At 38.7% G+C, this 22993-nt stretch overlaps 2 protein-coding genes across 3 annotated transcripts in view; one reads left to right on the top strand and one right to left on the bottom strand.

Moving 5' to 3' along the window:
- Positions 1 to 6192, top strand: part of Cse1 (chromosome segregation 1) — a 59361-nt gene extending 53169 nt beyond the window's left edge. Inside the window, exons 6-8 of the mRNA XM_068381624.1 lie at positions 710 to 873; positions 2613 to 2802; positions 4170 to 6192. Of these exons, the coding sequence (XP_068237725.1) occupies positions 710 to 873; positions 2613 to 2802; positions 4170 to 5650 (1835 nt within the window). The 3' untranslated portion in view covers positions 5651 to 6192. The remainder of the gene's footprint in view (positions 1 to 709; positions 874 to 2612; positions 2803 to 4169) is intronic.
- A 6327-nt stretch (positions 6193 to 12519) lies between these two features.
- The window catches only part of TfIIEbeta (transcription factor IIEbeta), a 67757-nt gene continuing 57283 nt past the window's right edge, over positions 12520 to 22993 (bottom strand). For both annotated transcript variants that reach the window (XM_068374851.1, XM_068374845.1), the window contains exons 5-7: positions 16137 to 16334; positions 14599 to 14772; positions 12520 to 12762 (exon numbers count right to left, since the gene is read on the bottom strand). In XM_068374851.1, coding sequence (XP_068230952.1) covers positions 12625 to 12762; positions 14599 to 14772; positions 16137 to 16334 — 510 coding nt within the window. In that variant the 3' untranslated portion in view covers positions 12520 to 12624. The remainder of the gene's footprint in view (positions 12763 to 14598; positions 14773 to 16136; positions 16335 to 22993) is intronic.

Raw genomic sequence — 22993 nt, 5'->3', positions numbered from 1 at the left:
GTCATTAGGTGGTTGACAGAAGTCATCACTTTTGCTCCTGTATACTATATAGGACCGAAGTGCTTTAGCATTTCCTTGGAAAGTATACCAGCCAGATTGGTTATAGGGACTTCCTCTGTCCTAAGGATGTATCCTATAAAAGGGCTAAGATTTTATCCGTGTAGAAACAATAACAAATTATTTGAAATAATTTTTTTTTCCTAACTATACAACCTGAGTTTTTTAAGTTATGCTTCAAGTCAAAGTGGGAGGTAAGTGGTTTGTTGGGTTGTCCAGGCTTAATTATAGCCACTCAACAATAACTACCAAACTCTTCAGTATAATTTTAACAAGCCGAGTTCTAGCTTCGCTAAAAGCTTACTCGTTTTAAGGGGCTCTGAGGTTTGTATATTTGGAAAAATACAATTACTTTCAGACTTTTTAATATTTGACAATTGTTGTAAATCTGTTATAAAAGGCGTCATAGGTTAGCTTAAATTTGTATTTTTCTAGACTGAAAGTACATTATTCTATAATCAATTTATATTTTGAACACAAGACTTGAATTCATGATTGGGCAAAATCTCTCTCTCTCCTCTCTCTCTCTCTCTCTCATCTCTCTCTCTCTCTCTCTCTCTCTCTCTCTCTCTCTCTCTCTCTCTCTCTCTCTACCTTTGTATTCAAGAAGCAGTTTGTTATATGTGAAACTAATTAATTTTTTTTTATACAGCCTGTGATGAAGAATTATTTGAAGACAGTCCAGACCAGTGGGTAGCACAAGAATTGGAAGGTGCCGATTCAGAAACTCGACGTAGAGCAGCAGTTGATTTTGTAAGGGTTCTGTCACGTCACTTTGAGGCCAAAATGACACAAGTATTTGGTCAGTATGTTCAGGTAAGCATACGTGTTTAAATATATTTGTAATCAACCAATTATTAGATGGATACCACAATAAACATTTCTTCATTCCTCAGGATTGTAGAAGTCTGGTTACATTATCTAAAATGGTGTTTTTAGCAGATGTTCTAGATTTACTCATAAGGATGATTTTTAGTGAAACAGTGGCTTGTAGCTCTAATGGAAAGGCTAGAGTCAAGAATCCCCTTTTCATTTTGAGGATATGGTGAAGGTGCTCCAAAGTATGAAGTGTTTTGATGTAACAGGTTGAAATTCAGTTGTCAATAGGGAATAGTTGAATCAGCAGTTTAGGTTTTACTGTACATCCAATTGCATGATGATGTTATTCCTTTCAGGCATGTTTCAGCCCCTTGAATATATCTTGAACAAAGAGGCACCAGAACACATTTAGGAACAGTTTTAGATGATCTTTTCATTGGTAAAAGAATGCTTTGTTGTTATGATTGCCATTTAGCTCAAACTACCCTTTCACCCTACCTAGTAACGATGAATAGGCTAACCTCCATGGGAATGTGGTTATTGTACTATGTGAGGGAAAATTAGTATAGTTACAGGTTTTATTGGAAATATCTTATTTTGATGAAGGAAAATCAAATGAATTCCAGGAAAGTATTGTAGTCATTTTGTATTAAAAGTTTGTTTTGACCTAATTAAATATTACCAGGTTTCTCAATACTCAGTAGATATATATTTTTTTTAACTGTTCAGGTTTTCTTTATAACATGATAAGGCTGAGACTCTGGGTATAATCATCAGTAAATAATGATGTAAATTAGCTTTGCACATTTTCATCCATAGTATGAATTAAATTTATAGCACAGTAATTAAAGACTATACTGATCATTGTGAGATAACTTATACGAGTTTTAGATTAGTGTGTATTGTGTTGCATTAGTGGATATTTATGTATGATTTGAGTGGAAATTACCTAACTCAATTCATATGAGTCCAGCCATCTGTTTTTCTTTATACAGTTCTAAAATCAATGTTATCCAAACCATTGTGAGGTCGGTGTAAATGGTGCCAATTCCATTCCTGGATTCTAGGCGTCTCTATATCTACTGAGTAGTTGATCAGGTGGAATTATTTAGATGTCCCCTATTTAAGAGTGAATTGTTAAAGGTGTAGGACTGTATGATTTTGAGATATAGTTGTCACGGTTGTGATTTAGTGATGTGCTAGTAATTGTATTTTTTAAGAATTTTGCAGTGCCATTATTTATTAAAGGTTATTGCCTTAGGAGGTAAATGGTTTCTCTAGTATTTTCTGCATGATTGGTAATTCTCTAAACTTTAATGTGAAATTAACATTTTGTAATGTCTAAAGGTCATTGTCTATTTGATCCAAAAATTATGTTGGCTTGTCTTATCTTTTTTCTTGGGGATGTGATAATTTATTTCTTTAAAGGAAGTCCATAGCCTTTTCACTTTTTAAGAAAGATATTTTATTATATTTGAATTAACACAGTTACTTGACCACCAATATCTAATCCAGTCCTTGAATGTAATTATCTAGTTCAACATAACTAGTAGAATAAATATTTTTACTGGTATTTTTTTTCATTTGCATCGAACAGGGAATGAAAAGTTTTGGACACAAACTTTAAATAATGTATATATAGTAGACCCTCCAGGCCAGTTATTTGAGCAAGTGAAATTTTATATACAGTAGTAGTGTGATAAGACTGTTTGATAATGATAACCTTTATTTTCCAGTCTATGCTTGCCACCTACAATGAAAAACCCAATGAATGTTGGCGTAATAAAGTAGCTGCTATGTACCTCGTTACTACACTTTCTGCTAAGGGAAGCACAGCAAGGCAAGGAGCAACACAGATTAATGAACTTGTCAACATCACAGAATTTTATCAAAATCACGTTCTTCCTGAACTGCAAAACCAAGATGGTAAGCAAGCCAGAAATGGCTTAGTGTATAATATTTTTATTTTTATTAGTTATGATTAAAAGATTTTAAAGTAATTTATAGAATATATACTACTTATACTGTAATGTTAGCATAGGCAGGTCCTTTCAAAATGCATAAATTACCCAATAATCTGATAGTAGCAATATCATTAAGGAATGAGAAGTTTTATTACGCTATCATCTGAAACACGAAGAAAACAGTCAACTTTTGACGAAACTTTGTTCACCCTATCAAAATTTAAGGGAATCGTATAATATGCCACACCATCCAAGTAAGTATTATGAGATTATTTAGGAGCGTGTAATTTAGTGAGTGGAGGGATATTATTGAAAGATAGCTAAATTTGTGACTTGTGTAAGGGTGGAGGTATGTTGTTATCATCGCTGTCCCCGATGTAATCAATTAGCCTAGTCTTCACTCGGTTTTTCCCCTGAACTAACAAGAAATTTCTTTTTGAGCTTTGAACTTGATCGACAACCATAGAAAAGTACTCTAATATGAGTGAAATGCATGCTTCACAATAGTTATTTAAATTACGCTATTGCCCTCGGTATGATGCACAAATGAATGCGGATCATGATCTCTCAGAAACCATTCCTGTACACAGTCCATGTAGTAATTACTAACCAGGAAAAGACATCTTAACGCACATTATGCAAACAATCTTGAGCACATATAATCACGACCAGTGCGACTGAGAAACAAGGGAGGGCAAAGAGTATCTGGTGAGGCAGTTCTGGACTTCTTGTCACTTGCCCCTAGAAGGTTCCAATCCTTCAAGGGCATGTATTTATTGAATGGAAAGAAAATGGGAAAATTTTATAGGCAATTGTCAGTTTAACTGAGTTTGTGGAGAAAAAGCTGTATGAACATCAGGTGAGTGTAGTAATAAGAATTTTTTTTATAATAGTATGTATGCATAAAACTTTTACTTCCTTTAGAAATTAGGGTCTGTTATTATGTTCCTATCTTACTAACAGGAAGTTTATTTGAATGTAATATCCATAAACAAGGAGAAAATATAATAAATAATGGCATTATAGAAATTGTCAGTTTTAGTCCATATGAAAAGATATTTACAGTATTCATTTCATAGTTTATTGCAGTAGCAGTAATATAATGTAGTATAGTGACAGTTTTGAGCTGACGAAAAAGATAAATATAAAATTCTTGTGGAATATCTTCTCTATCATAGAGCCTGAAAGGTTTGATAGAATCTGTGAACATACATTTATCGATATAGAATGTGAAAAAGATTATGGTATTAAATCGAGCAATTTATTCTTAATTATATTTGCACTGTTGGATCTATTCTATAATCTCATTATTTTCATTTTTTTTTACAGTGAACAGACTTCCAATTCTGAAGGCAGAAGCTATCAAGTATATCATCAGTTTCCGGAGTGCCCTTCCCTTCGATGCTGTGAAGTTGTCTGTACCTGACTTGGCCCGCCTTATCACTGCTCAGTCAGTAGTAGTACACAGTTATGCAGCTGCAGCATTAGACAAAATCTTTTCTCTCAAAAGCAATAATCAGCCAATTGTTCTAAAGAATGATGTCTCCCCAATGGCTGCTATTTTGTATACTAATCTACTAGGAGCATTAACTCTCCCTGGATCCGAACAAAATGAGTATGTCATGAAGGCTTTAATGAGAATAACAAATATTATTGAGGACGACTTAATGCAACACGCAGGTTTGATTGTTCCTCAACTTGTAATCAAACTTCAGCAGGTCGCCAAAAATCCATCCAAGCCACATTACGTCCATTTCCTGTTTGAAACTTTGTCGTTAGTTATTAAGACAGTTTGTAATACTGTGGACAATGCTGTAGGAGAGTTTGATCGAAATCTGTTTCCAGTATTTCAAGAAATCCTACAGAATGAAGTTGACAGTCTTATTCCATACATTTTCCAGATCATATCCCTGCTGTTAGAAAGACAAAAGGTAGATGTTCCTGAAGCTTATATGTCACTTCTCCCATTTTTGGTCATGCCAGTCCTTTGGGAACGGCCTGGCTATGTCGTCCCAATGGTGAGACTATTACAGGCATACATTGAAAAGGCCCATACTAAGATTGTTCAGTTGGGGAAACTTGAACCAGTGCTTGGAGTTTTCAATAAGCTTAATGCCTCCAAGACAAATGACCATGAAGGCTTTTATTTACTTCAGTGTATGTTACTTCACATGCCAAAGGAAGTATTAGAAAATTACTGGAGTCAACTCTTCTCCTTGATGTTTAAAAGGTTAACTTCTAGCAAGACCACAAAGTACGTAAAGTCACTCCTTGTGTTCTTCAGTTTGTTTACATGTCAGATGTCATCAGCAAGGCTTATCCAGATCATTGACAGCCTTCAAGTTGGAATGTTTGGAATGGTAATAGAAAGGTTGATAATTCCAGATTTACAAAAAGTCAATGGAGAAATTGAGCGAAAGTTATGTGCTGTAGGGCTAAGTAATATCATAAGCGAGAGTGTTGTTTTCTCGGGTACATATTCTTCGCACTGGAATGCCTTGTTGGAAACACTAATTAAATTGCTTGAATGTCCTGAGGATGATGCTTTGCCCTCAGGAGAACATTTCATTGAAGTTGAAGATATTCCTGCCTATCAAGGTTCCTCAGCACGATTAGTGCATGCAGCTCGAAGTGATATGGATCCTTTGAAGGGTCAGGTAGAAAATGCAAGGATATACTTGGCACAACGACTCTTCCAGCTCTCTCAGGTTCATCCAGGGACAGTACAACCTCGTCTTGCACAGACTAATCAAGAAATACAAGCTCATATTTTGAACTATTTACAAATGGCGGGGTGCAGTCTCACGTGAAAACAGTTAATAGAATTTCTTTATGGTATTAATTGAATAATGAGTTATGTATATACACTTCTATAGTGATAAGCTTTGTTTACAGTTAATTTTATTTCATATGCATTACATCTTTAGGAAACCCTTTATGTAAAAATATTTTTACTACACAGTAACTGGCTTTGGCTGATGGTTTATAATAGATCTGAAAATATTCCAGATAAACAAAGTGAGATTTCTTTTTATAAAACCTGTATATTTCCTTACACAACAACTTGTAAATTTATTCATGTGTAATGTTGAGAATTTGCCTCAAGATATTGAGCCAAGCAAACCTTTTTTGTGATACCATTTTTATTGTACAGAAAGTCTCATTTGCAACCACTAATTTTTTAAAGCCAAGTTGGCTTTTATTTTAGCCACATACCTTACAAATTATTTTTATTGGGCTTTGATGAAATCATTGAATACCCAAAAATGAGACTTTGTGTTTGTCTGCTTATAGTTTCGTGTAAGTCAGTCGCAGTGAAAGGAAAACATTAAATATATATGTATTTGCTTTATGATATAATTTTCTTCACCTTGAGGAATATTTATTACGATATAATTTTCTTCTTGAGGAATATTTTTTTAATCTATGTCCATCGGTCTGAATTAAACTAAATTTATGTGGCCTTATTCCATATGTCCATAGTACTTTTATTTTTTAAATTTCATTAAAGTTCCCTGCTAGACAAATTTATTACTAGTTGATAGTTTAGCCCTTTTGAACTATAAAAATACTGGGAACTGTTGACCAAAGTTTTTCTCCTGTGTGAAGAGGAGAGTGGATATGAATGTGTTGAGGTGGTTTGGCCTTGTTGAGAGATTATAAAATCGCTGTCTGCTAAAGAAGGTGATGAATGCAAGAATTGATGGGAGAAGTACAAGAGGAAGGCCAAGGTTTGGGTGGATAGATGGAGTGAAGAAAGCTCTGGGTGATAGGAGGATAGATGTGAGAGAGGCAAACGTTCTAGGAAAAGGACTGAATGGCGAGCGATTGTGACGCAGTTCCGGTAGGCCCTGCTGCTTCCTCCGGTGCCTTAGATGACCACGGAGGTAGCAGCAGTAGGGGATTCAGCATTATGAAGCTTCATCTGTGGTGGATAATGGGGGAGGGTGGGCTGTGGCACCCTAGCAGTACCTGCTGAATTCTGTTGAGTCCCTTGTCAGGCTGGGAGGAACGTAGAGAGCAGAGGTCCCCTTTTTGTTTTGTTTCATTTGTTGATGTCGGCTACCCCCCCAAAATTGGGGGAAGTGCCTTGGTATATATATGTATGTGTGAAGAAACAATTTTCCATATCTATTATTTACTACAGTGTATAGTATAACTAAAATACCAGGTAGACTTAACCCTTTATACACACTTTACATTTCACGTCAAAACATGCTAGGGACAAGGTAAAATATAATTTATAAATATAACTCAAAAGGAAAGTTGAAATAATTACTGTTCTTACACAAATGCAAACCATTTGCTCTGTAGTATTGATATATACAGTATTGTTCCAGCTCGCTGGAAAAAGAGCCATAAACTTTTAACGCGAGGTAAACGACCTGCTGACAGGGTAGAACAACAACCCTGCTCACACACGCACACTGCTAGACTGTATATCCAATTCTTGATCTTGGCCCTCTCATTAACCTTTACTAAAACTGGCTATAAACTAACTTTTTCTTTTTTTTGTGTAATTGGTTTTACGAAGACCTAAAGATCCGGGTTAGTCATGGCTTCGAAGGGCACTCTTGCGGCACCTTCATGTCAGCATAGGAGACTGATCTTCATTTCATTTGTCCTGGGTGCAGACGATACTCATGCACTCGGGCGTCTCCTTGCTCGGAGTGTTAAGAGCAGCCATCCTCCCACTGGGAGCAGTGCTGGTAGTCAACCAAAGAAGTCTAAAAGGGATTTTTCTCTCTCAAGGTCGAAGAATTCCTTACTACTTACACCAGCGTCTTCCCCCCCCAGGCTCGTTCGGTCTCTTCCTTCAGAGGACGAATGATTAAGAGTGATGTCCCTTTTACCCTGGACAATTTTGGCCTTTCTTGGGGATTTCGGGTCCCCCACCCAAAGAAATGGCTGTTGGAAGTGCTGAGATCGCGGAACTCGCATGTCTCCGCAGGGGTTGACCACACCCTTCTCGCCCAGAGCCTTTTAAGTGTCTAATTTCCTTAGCAAGCATCCTTTGCAACTTCTCACCCTCCTGAGGAGTTGCTGGCAAGGTCTTCTTGGAGTCCCCAAATGAGCATGTCATCTGAGCAAGGTGCTTGGCGCACTCAACAAACTTACTTGTTCAGTGCACCAAGTTCCCTCAGCAGGATAAACTCATTCGTGCTATTCCTCCACCCCTTGAGGAAGGTCGCCCTCACCGACACGAAAGGGCTTCCTCTCTGAGTGGTCTCCCCCATCAATTTCCCTTTTAAGTGAGCATTGGACTCGTCCATGTCTCTCTCCAGAGTACAGTACCCTGATGGTGATGCTTGCCAACCACTTGCGGTCACTGCCTCTTGCCACTACGTCCCTAGGGCACAACAAGTCTTGCGAGACATAAGTTGTCGAGGTTAATGCTTCTGTCCTTTACTCCGTACGGGATAAAGTCGGCCTATTCTGATGTTCCTGAGCAATGGCAACACGTTCTCAAACAAATCCCCTCTGCCTTGCTCATTTCCAACTGAGTGTGCAACTCCTCATGCAGGATTGCACTAACAAATGTCTACTAGTTTCTCGGGCTGCGCACCAGTTAGGTTCACTCGCCAAGAGAAACACCTTCCTTGCTGGGGTTCCCGCAGCCGTCCTTTTATTCGTTAAGGACAGGCCACGGTTTAGAGAGCTAGTAGAGGCGGTGAAAATGGCAGTTAGCGGTCCTGTTCCAGCTCCACCATCAAAGACATAGGCTATGCCAATCCCCATCTCCCTTGTGGTGTCTGGTTCATCTGGAAGTTCAGACATCTGGATCCCAGGTGTAGGAGTTTTGACGTGTGTCAGGCCCTTCCTCCAGTCATGTCTCGTGCTCCTTCCCCTCCTGGGCAGTAGACTAGTTATCAACAATACCTAGACTGAGGCCTCCCATCCTGGCCAAGACCCTGTGAGAGAGAGGCTAGGTATTATCCCAGTTAAACCTTCCAAGAGAAAAGGTCGCAGGCAAGTTATGCCTCCCGTAAGTGATCCATCATCCAAAATCCAGCAGGGGATCGAGATTGTTCGTTCACACACTACAACTGGCTGTTCCTGGTGGTCTGTGACGATCGAACCAGCTGCTAGTCTCCCGGAACTTCCATCAGTCCTAAAGTGAGTTTCTTGGAAGGAGAGTGGACCATTCTTCACTGCTGGTTTCTCGGCCAAGCCTGGTAAGCGGAAGGACTTGAAGACCTTAACGAAGGACTGGATCTCGGAAATTCTGAGGTTTCAGGTCAACAGAAGGGAATTCTCTGTTCAATTTTGGCCTCTGATACTAGAGGCAGGGAACCTCACCTCTAGCTCTGAAGCCCCTGCCAGGGACTCAGTTGATGAACCTGACCCAGCCCAGGCTACTTTGGGTGCGAGTTCAGGTCTGGATGAATCACGACCATGCGGACGAAGGGCTGCCGATGGCTCAAGTCTATAGCCTCAGAGCAAAAGGAATCAGACCATTCATTTATGCAGGTCTTAGGCTTCTTAAGGATCTTGGCAATCCTTCCTATTCCCACCAACCATAGGGTATAGGTAGAGTCCTTGACCTTGTCTCTCAGTCCCCCAGAACTGGAAAGATTAATATTGAGTTACCCAGGTCCAGGATGGTGAAGGGAGCCAGGAAGTTTTTTGCCCAGGTAGCTGGTGCAACGAACTTATGAGCGGGACACTTGTCTCATTAGTTCCTCTCTTATTGGTTTTGTAGAGGAAGTAATACGAGGTAGACTTGGCAATTATGTCCGACGAGTAACTTCACTCTCAATAAGTTGGCAGCACAACCTGTGATGCACCCGGAGGCTGAGGTTGCTAGCATGAAGCGAGTTGCAAAGGCTTCTTTACAAGCTGCTTCATGGATCAACTTTTAGTCTATTTTGGTTGGTTATCCGATTGGTAATTTAGATGTGGCAAAACTGCTAACTAACCTGGAAACAATGAACACCTTTTTGTTTTGTGGAGCAAGGGCTGTTGAGTTCCTAGCTCATAACCTAGAGGGGACTAACTGGATTTTGAGGTGTGATTCTTATCTCAAAATTCAGTACACAGGTACTGAGGAGAGAAGCGCTCAAGTTACGAAACTCGTTTATGGAGGGTTATTCTGTGTTTGATTTGGAAGACATAGACACAGTAGCAGTACACTGAAAGGCGAGTTGTCGCTCCTCCATAAGGCAACGACATCGCGTTCCTTACTCCTCGACGCCCTCAGCACCAAGATCGTCCCATCAACCAACAAGGGCATAATAGAGGGGCAACGGCTTCAAAGCAGTCCATCGCAAAGAAGCAAGCTCCAAAGCAGCCATTGTATGGCAAGGGCTCTAGGGGCAGAGGAGGTAGAGGTGGAAAACTTAGTTGCTCGCATCTACTAGTAGAAGTATGCCTGAAGTACAGGTGGCAGACATGAGAGTTCCACGGGGCTGAACCTAGGATGGTGTACATCCGAGCCAGGTACCACATCTCTCTCCCTCTGTTGACTCGTCATCCAGTGATATCACAGAGCAGGACTGAGGGAGCTAAAAATAGAGGTTAGTTTACCTAGTTGAGAGGCTACACACTCAAGACGTGACACTAACATTCTTCAAAGGCCACTGACCCTATTACACTAGGTTCCACATTGCTCACCTGACATGCTGACCACCTCAGAAATTGTTGAGTCATACTCACCTCTCATCAACCGAGTTAGGTCTAGGATTATCTGAAACCGATCGATCCACTGAACCCTCCCTAAGTCTGTTTAGCTAAGGTGGTTATATGATTTACATATATTCATCTCATTGAGAGATCAATTCGTAAATTTGTTACACGTTAGTCTGGTTACAATTCACTTCCGTGTATTTAATACACACAATGGTTATCAAAGGCAAATTTGGTGCTTAGCTTAGCTTTGCTACATTAATGCAAGGGCAGGTCAGTTGAAAGACAGTCAATCTAGTCCCTGCTGGAAAAGAACTGCAAGTCCAAATCACCATCCAATTTTCTTAGTCTTTTCAGCTGTGAATATGCCACGAAAAGTTTAATAATTCTGAATAGTAATTGTTATTAGGAAGCAAACTTCACAGGTGAGTAAAAAATATAAAAAACCATGGAAAGGTAAACAGGATGTCTCGACCAGAAGTGGTTGTTTCCTAGTGGTGAGAAAGGGTACTAGCCTGTTGGTTTAAAGGAAGAATATGATCTTGGATGTCTTGCATTACTCTGCCATTACTCTTCATGTCACTTGCAACTCGAAATTTGAGCCAGCAGATCAGTCATAGGAAAAAAAGATGGTGAATAAAAAACATAACTGTTTGAGAGCTAACAGAAGATATGCATAGAGAATTATTAGAAATGTTACTATGCTACGTACATCAACCAGTTCATTAAATTTATGCAATCATGGACAGGTCTACCATTATCCCTTTCAACCCCATGGACGTATCGGTACGTCCTTGCAAAAAATGGCTATTTACATTGTTTGCATATTTTTAATAACTTTATGAGGAACTTCAGGCATTTTCCAAAAGAATGAGACCAACCTGACCTCTATGACAAAAATGAAGGCTGTTAGAGCAATTTGAAAAAATTATATTGCAAAATGTGCTTGAGAAAGAAAACGCCTGGGGGTAAAAGGGTTAATTACCATGAACATAATTTTAATCATTTCATACAGTCAGACCTGCATTATTGGGGCTTCAATATTTTGCCATACAAAAATCCCCATTTTTTAAATGAAGTTTCTATACCTTGCAGATAGGACTGCTGCGTGCAGCCTAACATTTTCCAACCACCCACGATTCATTGCATCTGGCCTTTGCACGGTTTCCCTAAAAACAAACAATTTAACAATCAGACCTCTTTAATCTCTTCCCAGTGCACCTAGACTGGATGCTCCATGAACAGGGGGACCTCAACCCAGTCATCCATAAATACTCAGACAACAGGAAGTACCTACTCCATAACTCGAGCATGAGACATGAAACGAATGATTTTTATGGCTTTGCATGAGACTGGGAGGGAGCGTTGCCATATATAACTTTTTCATCTAATTTTCATGCCAATTAAATTATTCTATTGTATTTCTATTTTTCATTGTGAATTCATTGCATTAATTTCTGATAGCAAAGGGGGTTATAAATTATTCCATAATTAGTATTAAAATCCTTTAAAAATTGGTGTATATGTCTATATAAGGACATGTATAACGCATCAAGGGAATTTCCTTTTATATCGTAATGGAAAAAGTTTTAGTTTATGAGTATTCTAATTTGCCAGTGAGCTTTCAGAACTAATTACATTCGTAAACCAAGGTTCCACCATATAAAGTGTATTTCATAGTTTTCATGGGATGAACATTCCCACTGATTTCAGTGCATGCCTTTTTAAAAGGACCACAAATAAATTATTGTGGATAATGGATGTTGAAATTTGCTTATTAAATAAGGATGGAATCAATATCAACCTGAAAAAAATTAAAGTTCATTAAACTAATAATTTATTCATAAACATAAAAAGCAATCTAATATCTTTATGGCATTAAAACAAGCGATATAGTAATGAATTTTAAAAAAAAAATAGTAATCTTCTTTGAAAAACAATGACAAGTGGATTAGATTCCACCCAGTAATATTTTTGAGAGCTTCTATATTAAAGAAAAATACCTTCAGTCTACTGTATTTTGGACTAAAATTGGGCAAAGAAAGCCAGCTGCTGAAGTTATAAAAATGTTTAATTTACAGTATTTCTAAGCAATCATTAAACTGAATGTTGTGCAAAAATATAAATATGTAAATTTTATGGCTTAACGCTGCAATGATCATACAGCATCATAATCTTGCAGCACATGTTGCATATGCTCATTGTCCGAGATTTTAGTCGCTCGCTGTCTACTCTTCTTGACTTTCCTTCTGATAGGCTTCACTTTAGGTCCAGTATCTTGCATAGATTTGATACCCTAGAAATAAAGAAATGTCAAAAATAATTCTTAAAAACTAATGTTCTATAGATACAAATAATTGGATTAAATCTATATTAGATTTGGCTCAGCATTAGACCCAGAGAGGCCATTCAGCACCAATGTGAAAGGGGGAACCCAATAATTTATACTATGAGACTATGAAGTAATAGTTGAGAGGTTAAGGTAGGAAGCTTAAACTCTGTGTACTGCTAGGGGTCTTATACAATCTATTGCCATATATCAGCCTCTTGCAGTTCATAAGTATCTGTCGGGTAGACTACATGCAATTACCATTTACCAAATTAATATCCCTCTTCCATGGGATTGTTGGAGACAACTACTGTATCAGTCTCGGACACTTGACACTATTCGAAGCTCTATTCTCACCAGTGTATATTCACCAAATTGTGAAAATTAAACATTTGAGGCCTGATTACTTAAAGGACACCTCATGATCCCACCTAATTTTTTACTTACAGATCAATGCAATGCTCATAATCCAATTTGAATTTGTATGCTCATATCTTGATTTGTTCGTAATCAAAGTTACTAGTAAACCGAGGTATTACTCAACTTAAATCACAAGGATTTGGGACTGTAAAAAGAAGAGTGAAATTTTGTAGTAATTTATTTAATGTTGGCGATGATTTAAGAGTTTAAGAAAACGGTGTAAAAGTAGTTTGTACAGTACTGCACTGTACAACAACAGTACAGTGATATACACTACAGTACAGTGAATAAATTAAAGGAAAACAATGGTAGCGAGTTATCTAGGGTGTAAAATAGCACTTAAGCGACCGGTCAGTTCTTTACCGTAGTGAGGAGTCCTCTTACCCTGTGGAACCCATTTTTGGCATTGGTCTGTTACCTAACCCCTATGAACTTTGAGTTATGATTGTAACAATATTATTATTAATTAAACATGGCTAGTGTATATACGGAAAGAGACAGTAGCATTAATTTTGATGATGAAAAGACGAACAAAAAAAATAAGGAAAAGAGAGCCTCCCAATAGAACACCAGGTATCCATTTTCCTTTTATTAAGCCTGTCCAACAATATATATAAAAAAAGAAGAACAAATTGACAAAAGTGTGCGTGATTGTGCTTTCAAGGAAGATGATTCTAATCAAAGACAGTAGAAAGCAAAAGTACAAAGTCTGCGGCTTTATCATAGATAAGAGAACAGTTTTGAATTTGAAACTTCCTTCTCCCAGAAGAGTTGCTTACCATAGGTAGTCTCTAGTAATAGTACGCACCCCTTACCACATGGGAAAATTAACAATGAACAGTTTCAGTAGCTACCTCCAGTGAAAATGTAAGGTGTAGCATGCTTCATGTTAAAGAAGTGGGGAAGGAGGAAATGTCCAAGAAATACACCAGGCTGTTCGGTAGACGTGGGCAAAGAAAAAAGCCATACTTAGAGAGGAAAACAACCTTAAAGTAGCCACTGAAGTGTCACAGTAGCTACCCTATCTAGTATAAATATAACGGTGCAGTATGCTTAGTCTAGTCAGGCGAGTGAGGAAAATCTATAATAAATATCCCAGATTATTTGGTGTACATGTAGGCCAACAATAACATTGTACCTAGAGCAGCAGGATCAAAACTTAAACTGGCTGACCAATCCTTAAATGATCCAATAAGTCCTCAGTGATAGTATTTCAACAGATGGGTGATACCTTAAGCCTACTTGCCACCTATTATTAATAAGGTAAACTTACCTAAACCTAAATTTTCATGAAAATTCATCTACAGATAACTGATAACCTACATTTCAGCAGCAACATTACACAACTATGATATACAATAACTGTAAAGGTAAACATCTTACTTGTTTATTAAGGTATTCCTCTATATTGTCATCTTGAAGGCCGTCAACCGAAGTATTCCTCCAAAGATTCTGAAATTCTTTTTCAACTGGAAACTGTATTCCTTTGTCATGATAGAATATGATTTGCTTTTTATCAGTTTGTCGTGTAATGCGAAGAATATCTTTTTCGAGTTGCTGTAAAATAAAGTGTTGAATGACTAAGTGTACAAACTTCTTAGCAGTAAAAGAATATAAACATTTTCTTACAGTACTTTTCGCTTTGAAGTACTTAGTATGCTACCATTTCACTTTTTATCACTTCTTGAATGACGGATATTTTTCATATGAATTATAACACTTTCACTTTGCAAACTTGCACTAGTATAAAGGCAATAAAAAAATACAGAAATTTTAGATATTCCTCCAAGTTAAATAAAACTTCAAAAATTATCATAATACCCCATATATGAATAAAATTTTATTTCACAGCTACACACTATTACCTTACTAATGAACTTACACAAGTTAGACTTTATACATCTTTAATCTAGCACTCGAGCTTCCTACTTGAATTTACAGCTTACTTTTCCAGAAGAAATATATAAAATCAAACTCCACATTCTTGATTAGCCTGGATTATAATCTTATCTACGTAGAAGATTAAGAAGCTGAAAGATAGCGAAGGACCAATGGAAAACTGAGAAAGTTGGTCAGGAACCAGGCTTCCTTTCTATTCCCATGTGGCATTGTGAGAAATTGAATACCCAGAGAGAAAGGCATATGCTTTTTATTTCATCTGTCAGATAAAACATTCGTAAGGGTCAAATAATCTTTCCACTGAGATTTGGCAGCCAAATTTTAAGAAGACTACTATCTTTTGAGAAAGGAAAATATATCTGCTCTTATTAATCAGTAGTCTAACAATCTCTCTCCATTTCCATTGTGATGTTTTTATTATTTCTTACTACTCTCTCGATTCTTACTTCATAATCCTTCCACATATCCAATATAACAGAAATGTTCTAGCTCTTCTAAGACCAGCCTATCTATCACAAAAAGATTCTCAAGTCTTCTATTTTCCCTAGTTTCTTGTTTTTAAGTTATATTTTTGGTATCTAAAATCTTTACTTCAAGTACATTTCACAATCCTAAGCACCTTTGACATACGTTACATTTGACATACAATACATTTCACAACCTTTCTAATTCCATTTTAATTACTTTTCTTGACCTTCCGAATACCTTTATCAGATCTGCATATATGCTATAAAATCTTTCAATTCCCACATTGTAAATACTTTTGTCATGTCTTTCAGACATTTAGTCCAATTAACATTATATATTGTTTTCAAGCTCCCTTTCTAATATTTTCATATGCTACTAAAGTCTCATTCCTCTTAAATTTCCAAACTTTAGTGCATCCCCCTTTTTTTTTTAATACAATTACTGAAAGACTTTCCCTGCTCTTCTAGTCCAATCTTTTCTTTTAGCATAAAAATTTCTTTAAAAATATAAAAAAGTAATAAAATTCACAGCTACATAACAGTGATTCTACAAACCTTCATAATTTTGTCACAGTGAGGAAGTGACTCTTGAATGTCATCCAATAATACTCCACCAAACCCTTTCATATCATGATGGCGAAGGAGTTTCAGCATTGTCTTTCTATCTCGAACTGCCAAGGCAGGTTTAAAGATATATTTACAATCTACTTCTTGAATTTTTGGATTGTCTGGGAGGGCTTCAGTCATCAACCACTGAAAAATACAAAATGAGGATAAAAAAGCTTTACACAGTAAAATCAAAAATACATTTTCATTATAAAACTTTAGTTTTTTAGATAAAAAATTACTTCCGCTCTATAATTTCATCAATTATGTCTAACCTTGATCATAACTTTTTGGGATTACTATACATTTCCTTCCTGAATATCATTCAGAAGATTAATTTCCGGATACATGGCACCAGTGTACCGGCCTTCAAACTTCCATTTCTATAAAAGTAAAAACTTCAAATCTAATATATGGTTACATAAAGCAAGTGGTGTTAGGAGGTGGCCAATCACTATAAATGATGAGTTTGTAGTTTAAAAAGATTTTTAAAAAGTATACTTGTTTGTTACACAATATAAATATAAATAATTTACATCATTGCATGAATCTCAATTAAGGAGAATAGCTCATGCCAATGAAAAAAGAAAAACCCACCAACAATTGTGTTTTCAGAAATAAGACTGAAAAGACAAAAGCTGTGAAGAATCAAAAGTTATTGTTGTGCTTGATTACTGGCATTGCTCAGGTGTTTATAGCCTTTACCATATTTCCAGTCAAGCTTTGACTTCATTATAGCTTTGATTCTATGCATGTATTCTCTCCTAATCTTTTCCTTTATCTCTTGGTGTTTTATTGCTTCTTCTTCTATTAACCTGAAGTATTTATAGCCAGCTTCGTCTATATCCTTGATGACATTTCCATCTGGCAGCTTTATCCCATCCGTCCTTGTTACTTTTCCCTTCTTTATGTTAACTAGAGCAAACTTTCCTATTACAAACTCCATTTTGATGTCTTCTGATAAAATTCTTACCATCTGGATTAGCATGTCTATTTCCTTAGCAGCTTTCTTAAACATCTTTATGTCATCCACGAACATCACGTGGGTTATTCTGCTGCCACCTCTCTTCAGTTGATACTCAACTTCGGTCTTTTCCAGAACTCTTGGCATGGGAATCATAGCTACTACAAAGGCTTTCTTGTAGTCTAATACTCAGGTTCCTTTTCCTTCTTTCACCATTTTGTCTACCAGTAGCATGTCTTTTGCGTCTGCATTTCCTTCTGTATTCTTTTTGTTGGCTAAAAATGGCATTTGTTTCCTCTAGGTAGTTGTACAGCTTTTTGCTGATGATGCTTGTTAGTAGCTTCCACATTATTGGTAGGCTGGTAACTGGTCAGTAGTTGCTTGCTATATTACCTTTAATTTTGTCTTTTTGAAATATACAAGTCCTACCTGTGGTCATCCATTCAGGTGCTCGGTAGTTTTAGATACAATGCTGGAGTTATTCTGCCATTCTTGTATGTAAAGCTCCTTAATTTTTCAGCCCGTAACTATGGACTTCGTTGGGGCCTGATGTTTTCCAGTTAGGAGTTTTCTTTAGCTGATTTCATATAACCTAAGTCGACATCACAGAATCTTTGCTTCCCAAATCTATTTTCATAGTTTTTTATATCCTTTGGCCATTTTATTTGTTTATTGTGGGGTATTGAGTTATTCCATATGCCTTCCCAGTGTGTTCTGGATGGTTCCACTTCTGGGTTCTCCTAATGGTTGTCTTCGCCTTTGGTTTGCCTGTATTAGACATAGCTGGTTCGTTTGGAAGAGTTTGTTCTATTGACATCCTTTATTCCTGTTTACAAATTTCAGGATCTTCTGTGCCTTGGGCTTTATTCTTTGTTTGGAATCTTCTCTTATAGTGTTCAGGCCCTTTTCCTGAACATCATATTTCTCATTTAATTCCTTACATATCTTGCCATTTTTCAGCATGATTTCTACCATCTCTTCAAGTCTACTCAAGTCAGCTCTCATCTCTGTTACTTGGTTTTCCAATCTCCTTTTCCAAGGAGGCTGTCTTTGACTCTTCAATGGGTTGTGATGTTGGTACCTTTATCTCCATATTATTAATATTATTATAAATAATAAATGAATAATAATAATAACAATAAATAACAATAATAACAATAATAATAATAATAACAATAACAACAATATCAAATAACAACAATATTAAATAATAATAATAATAATAATAATAATAATAATAATAATAACTACAACGGCAACAATAATTATATTTCTTATAATTATCATAATTATTATTATAATTACAATCATTATCATACCTATTATTTTAATTATCATTATTAAAATTATAATTATTATAATTATAACTATAATTATAATCATTGTTGTCGTCGTTGTTGTCATTGTTGTTGTTGTCGTTATTACTATTATTATCATTATTATCATCATTATTATTATCTTTATTATTACTATTATTTATTATTATTATCATTATCATCATTATAATTATTATAGGGTGGGCTGTGGCACCTTAGCAGTACCAGCCAAACTTGGCTGAATCCCTCGTCAGGCTGGGAGGAGCGGAGAAAGGAAAGGTCCCCTTTAGTTCATTTGTTTGATGTCGACTACCCCCAAATGTGGGGGAAATGCCTTGGTAAATAGATAGATAATTATCATAATTACTATTATCATTATTATTATTATTATCATAATTATCACTATTATTACTATTATTATATTATATTTTTGTCAATCACAGTCTTCAGAGACTGGTGGTTTATAGTGTGGGGTTCTGGGTTGCATCAAGCTCCCTTATATATCCATCACTTCCCTCGACATGTGCTGTTTCCAATAGCATGCTCTTTTGCAAGAGTCTTTTTGGTTTAACGGCTCATAAAGTCTCAAGATTACCGTTCAACGAGTTAAATATGGTTAGGAGTGCTCCTATGCTTATTGCCGCTACTTCCACTTGTATATCCCATACGCTTCTCAATTCAATTTCTAAGTCTTGGGATAGAGGCTCCAACCACAAGATAGTTTGATATAGAGGTTGAAGGCTTCTGGAAGTATCCAGATATCTCTCACGCAACTTATCTCAAAAAGTCTTTCTCTGAGAGGAGATGCTGGATAACCTCCATGCTAAAGCTAAAGTGATTCCACTGCACTGTGGAATATCTTGGCATGTGGTTGGCACAACAGGTCTGGAAGAGGAGGCAAATTCCTCGGAGTCTCTACCAGATGGAGTACAGTAGAAGGTCCAGGTACTGTTCTATTTGGGGTCATTCTAGCGCTATTAGAGTCATATTGAGGTTAGGAGTGGCTCGGGCTTGATTTAGAACATTCCTTAACAGGCAGAATGGTGGAAAAGCATATAAATTGAGATTGTCCCAAGGATACTGGAAGGTGTCCTCACACCCTGCTTCTGGGTCTGGCACCGGTGAACAGTATACCGGGAGTTTCTGGTTTAGTTGCAAACAGGTCGTCTGTTGGTGAACCCCATAGTCAGGATCTTACTCACTACCTGAGGATGCAAAAACCAGTCTGAGCTAACGATCTGCATCCTCCTGCTCAGCTTGTCCACCACAATGCTCTGTCTGCCTGGAATGAAGCGGGCTGTTAAGAGTGATCAAGTTGAGCACCATCCACACGATCTCTACTGCTCGTCGGCAGAGCTGCAGAGATACGGTACCTCCTGGTTTGTTTAGATATCCCACTACAGTGTTGTTGTCGCTAATCAATACCACCAAATGACCAGTCAAAAGAGGGCTAAAGTGATGGAGCGTTGAATTTTTTATTGGCTGCTGGCTCAACGTAAACACAAATCTCACGCTCCACAGTGCTGCCCTGTTGACTGGTCCAAAAAATAATGAGAGTTGTTGGACCTCAGGATACTGGATTAAAGAGGCTCATCTTATGCAATCAAGTCCAATAACCTATATGACTGAAGAAATAGATGAACAGACAGGCTGAACTCATAAAAAAATTGAAAGACGGTATTCAGCAAGGTCGTCAGCGCTTACCAAAAATGTAAACGGAAATAATATTTACCTCTTACTTATCAAAATACAGTAATCTTATAAATATGGTATTTTTTTTATTATAAAATAAATTTTTAAATATACTTACCCAGTAGTTACATATATCAAAAATTTTAAATAATTTTTATTTTTCCTAACATACTTACCGAGAACTACTTTTCTTGGAGTCACTTGGTGATCTCTCTTTCTCGACCAAGGTTTTTCGCGTCGTTACCCCCACTACTCCGTTCTCTATATAGGCCTACCCCCGCCGCCAGAGAATGCGCCCTGAGGGCAGGATTAGGGCAGGTCACTGCTTCTCTGGGTCAGCGTCCTCATTAAGTTCGTCGCTTAGCCCAACTTGGCAATGGAAGGATGGCACTCGGGGACGGAAGGGAGGGCCATTACCCGAAAGTAGTTCTCGGTAAGTATGTTAGGAAAAATAAAAATTATTTAAAATTTTTGATTTGTTCCAACACAAAATACTTACCGAGAACTACTTTTCTTGGAGACTTATACTTTAGGAGGCGGGAGTGCTATTCTGACACTTGACTCGGCACATAGTGCCTAGAGGGCTATGGAATGCGGGGGCCTATCAGAGTGCGGGAGTGAGGGTAACTGCGCAACCTTACGCTATTATCTAAGATTTACCTCTTAAAAAATTCTTCTGACGATTCCCTCCGGATGTAGTCGCGAAGAATGTGTTCATCGTTGGGGACAGCCTCTGGCCTTACCGCTACACAGCCTGGAGGGCGGCCATGACTGTCCCAATGGAGAACCCGTCCAAGGATTTCCTTGAATAATCCTTGAGGTAGTGGGCAGTAAAGGTTGACTGGTGCGACCAAGTGCCTGCCTGTAGGATCTGCCCCACCGCCATGTTTCTCTCAAAGGCCAAGGAGGTGCTCAGACCCCTGATGTCATGGGTCCGGGGAGTGCCTGGCACTGCCATTTTATCCTCTTCATAGGTTCTAGCAATGACTTGTCTCAGCCAGAAGGAAATGGTGTTCATGAAAACTTGCTTCCTATTAACACCTGTGGAAACGAAGAGGTTTTTGATACCTGGTCGGAGTGAGAGACGTCGAATGACAAACCATGGATCTCTCCCACTCTCTTATCGGACGCCAAGGCCAGCAAGAAGACGGCCTTGAGGGCGAGATCTTTGTCCACGATATCCTTCAAGGGTTCAAAGGGGGAACGACACATCATCTTCCGGACCTTGCCTAAGTCCCACTGGGGCACCTTTCCCGCCTGAGGGGGGCAAGACTGCTCGAAGCTTTTGACAAGCATCGCTATGTGTCTCGAGGCCCCCAGGTCGATGCCCTTCAGGAGGAAGACTTGGCCTAAGGCAGCCCGAACCCCTTTATATGGCTGGGACTGACATCTCTGCTTTGTCCCTGAGAAACAGCAGAAAATCTGCTATGTCTGGGACAGAGGCCTTAAGAGGTCTAATGTGCCTCTCAGAGCACCACTTCGCGACGGAGGTCCATTTTGTCTGGTAGACCGCGGTTGACGACTTTCTCAAGAATAGGGACATTCTCTTAGCCGTGGAGGAAGAATATCCTTCTTTCTTCAGGAGCCGCTCTTTAGTCTTCAGTCGTGAAGACGTAAGGAGAGTGGCCTGTCGTGGAGCTTGAGAAAGTGAGGCTGGTGCAGAAGGTCTGACCTGGCGGACAGAGGCCACGGCGATTGACTCGATAGGTCTTTTAGATCCGCGAACCACTCTCTCTCTCTCCGGCCACCAGGGCGCTACTAAAGTCATCTTTAGGTTTTGGGCCGTCTTTACTCTGCTGAGCACTTGTCTTATCAACGTGAAAAGGGGGAAAGGCGTACACATCCAGATTGTCCCACTTGTGCTGAAAAGAGTCTTCTAAGGATGCTTTCGGGTCTGGTACAGGGGAGCAATAGAGCGGGAGTTGGGCGTTGAGGTTGTTGCAAAGAGGTCAACCACCGGGGAACTCCAGCGTTGAATGATGAGCTTGGCTATTCCTGGGAGAAGGGACCATTCTGTCCCTACTATGTGGCCCATTCTGCTGAGGCCGTCGGCCAGAACGTTTTTCTTCCCGGGAATGAACCTTGCTAACATCACCCCTTGATTTTCTTCCGCTCAATCTAGACTCTCTATGGTGAGATCGCACAACTCCTTCGATTACGAGTACCCTGCTTCTTTATGTATGCCACTACCGTGGGGTTGTCGCACATCCACGCCACGGTGTTCCCCTTTAGCAGACTTGCGAAGTGTCGGCACGCCTTCTGAACTGCTTCCAACTCCAGGACATTGTGTGGAGTTGCCTCTCCCCTTCCAACCAGGTCTCTCGTGCCGTTTCGTTGAGGGGAAGGGCTCCCCATCCCTGGTTGGAGGCGTCTGTGAACAGTAGTAACTCGGGAGGGCCGGTCCCGAAGGTCGTCCCCTTGAGTGAGTTCGACTGGCAATGCCACCATTCTAGGGAGGGTCTCGTGTCTGGAAGGACTGGGATTAGCACCTGCTGCGAATCCGTCTGTCACCAGAGGTTCCTGAGATTCCATTGGATGGATCTGAGCCTTACTCTCCCTTGGGGAACTAGGTTCTCCAATGAGACCAGGTGACCTATCAGCCTCTGCCAGTCTTTCGCCCTCCTGGGGTGTTCTGACAGGAACGGCTGACTAATGTGCCTGAGGTTTCTTATCTTATCCTCCGAAGGGAAAATTTTCCCCGAATGATGTCTAATGTCATTCCCAAGTAGTTCATTCCGGTGGATGGGGATAGATTTGACTACTTCGGGTTGATTACGCTCCCCAGATCCTTGCAAAACTGGAGGAGACTTCTCCATTGTCCCTCCAAGAGAACC

Source organism: Palaemon carinicauda, chromosome 1 (assembly GCF_036898095.1).
Source record: "Palaemon carinicauda isolate YSFRI2023 chromosome 1, ASM3689809v2, whole genome shotgun sequence".
In the NCBI taxonomy this organism is placed as follows: domain Eukaryota; kingdom Metazoa; phylum Arthropoda; class Malacostraca; order Decapoda; family Palaemonidae; genus Palaemon; species Palaemon carinicauda.
This window is presented reverse-complemented; position numbering and strand designations above follow the sequence as displayed.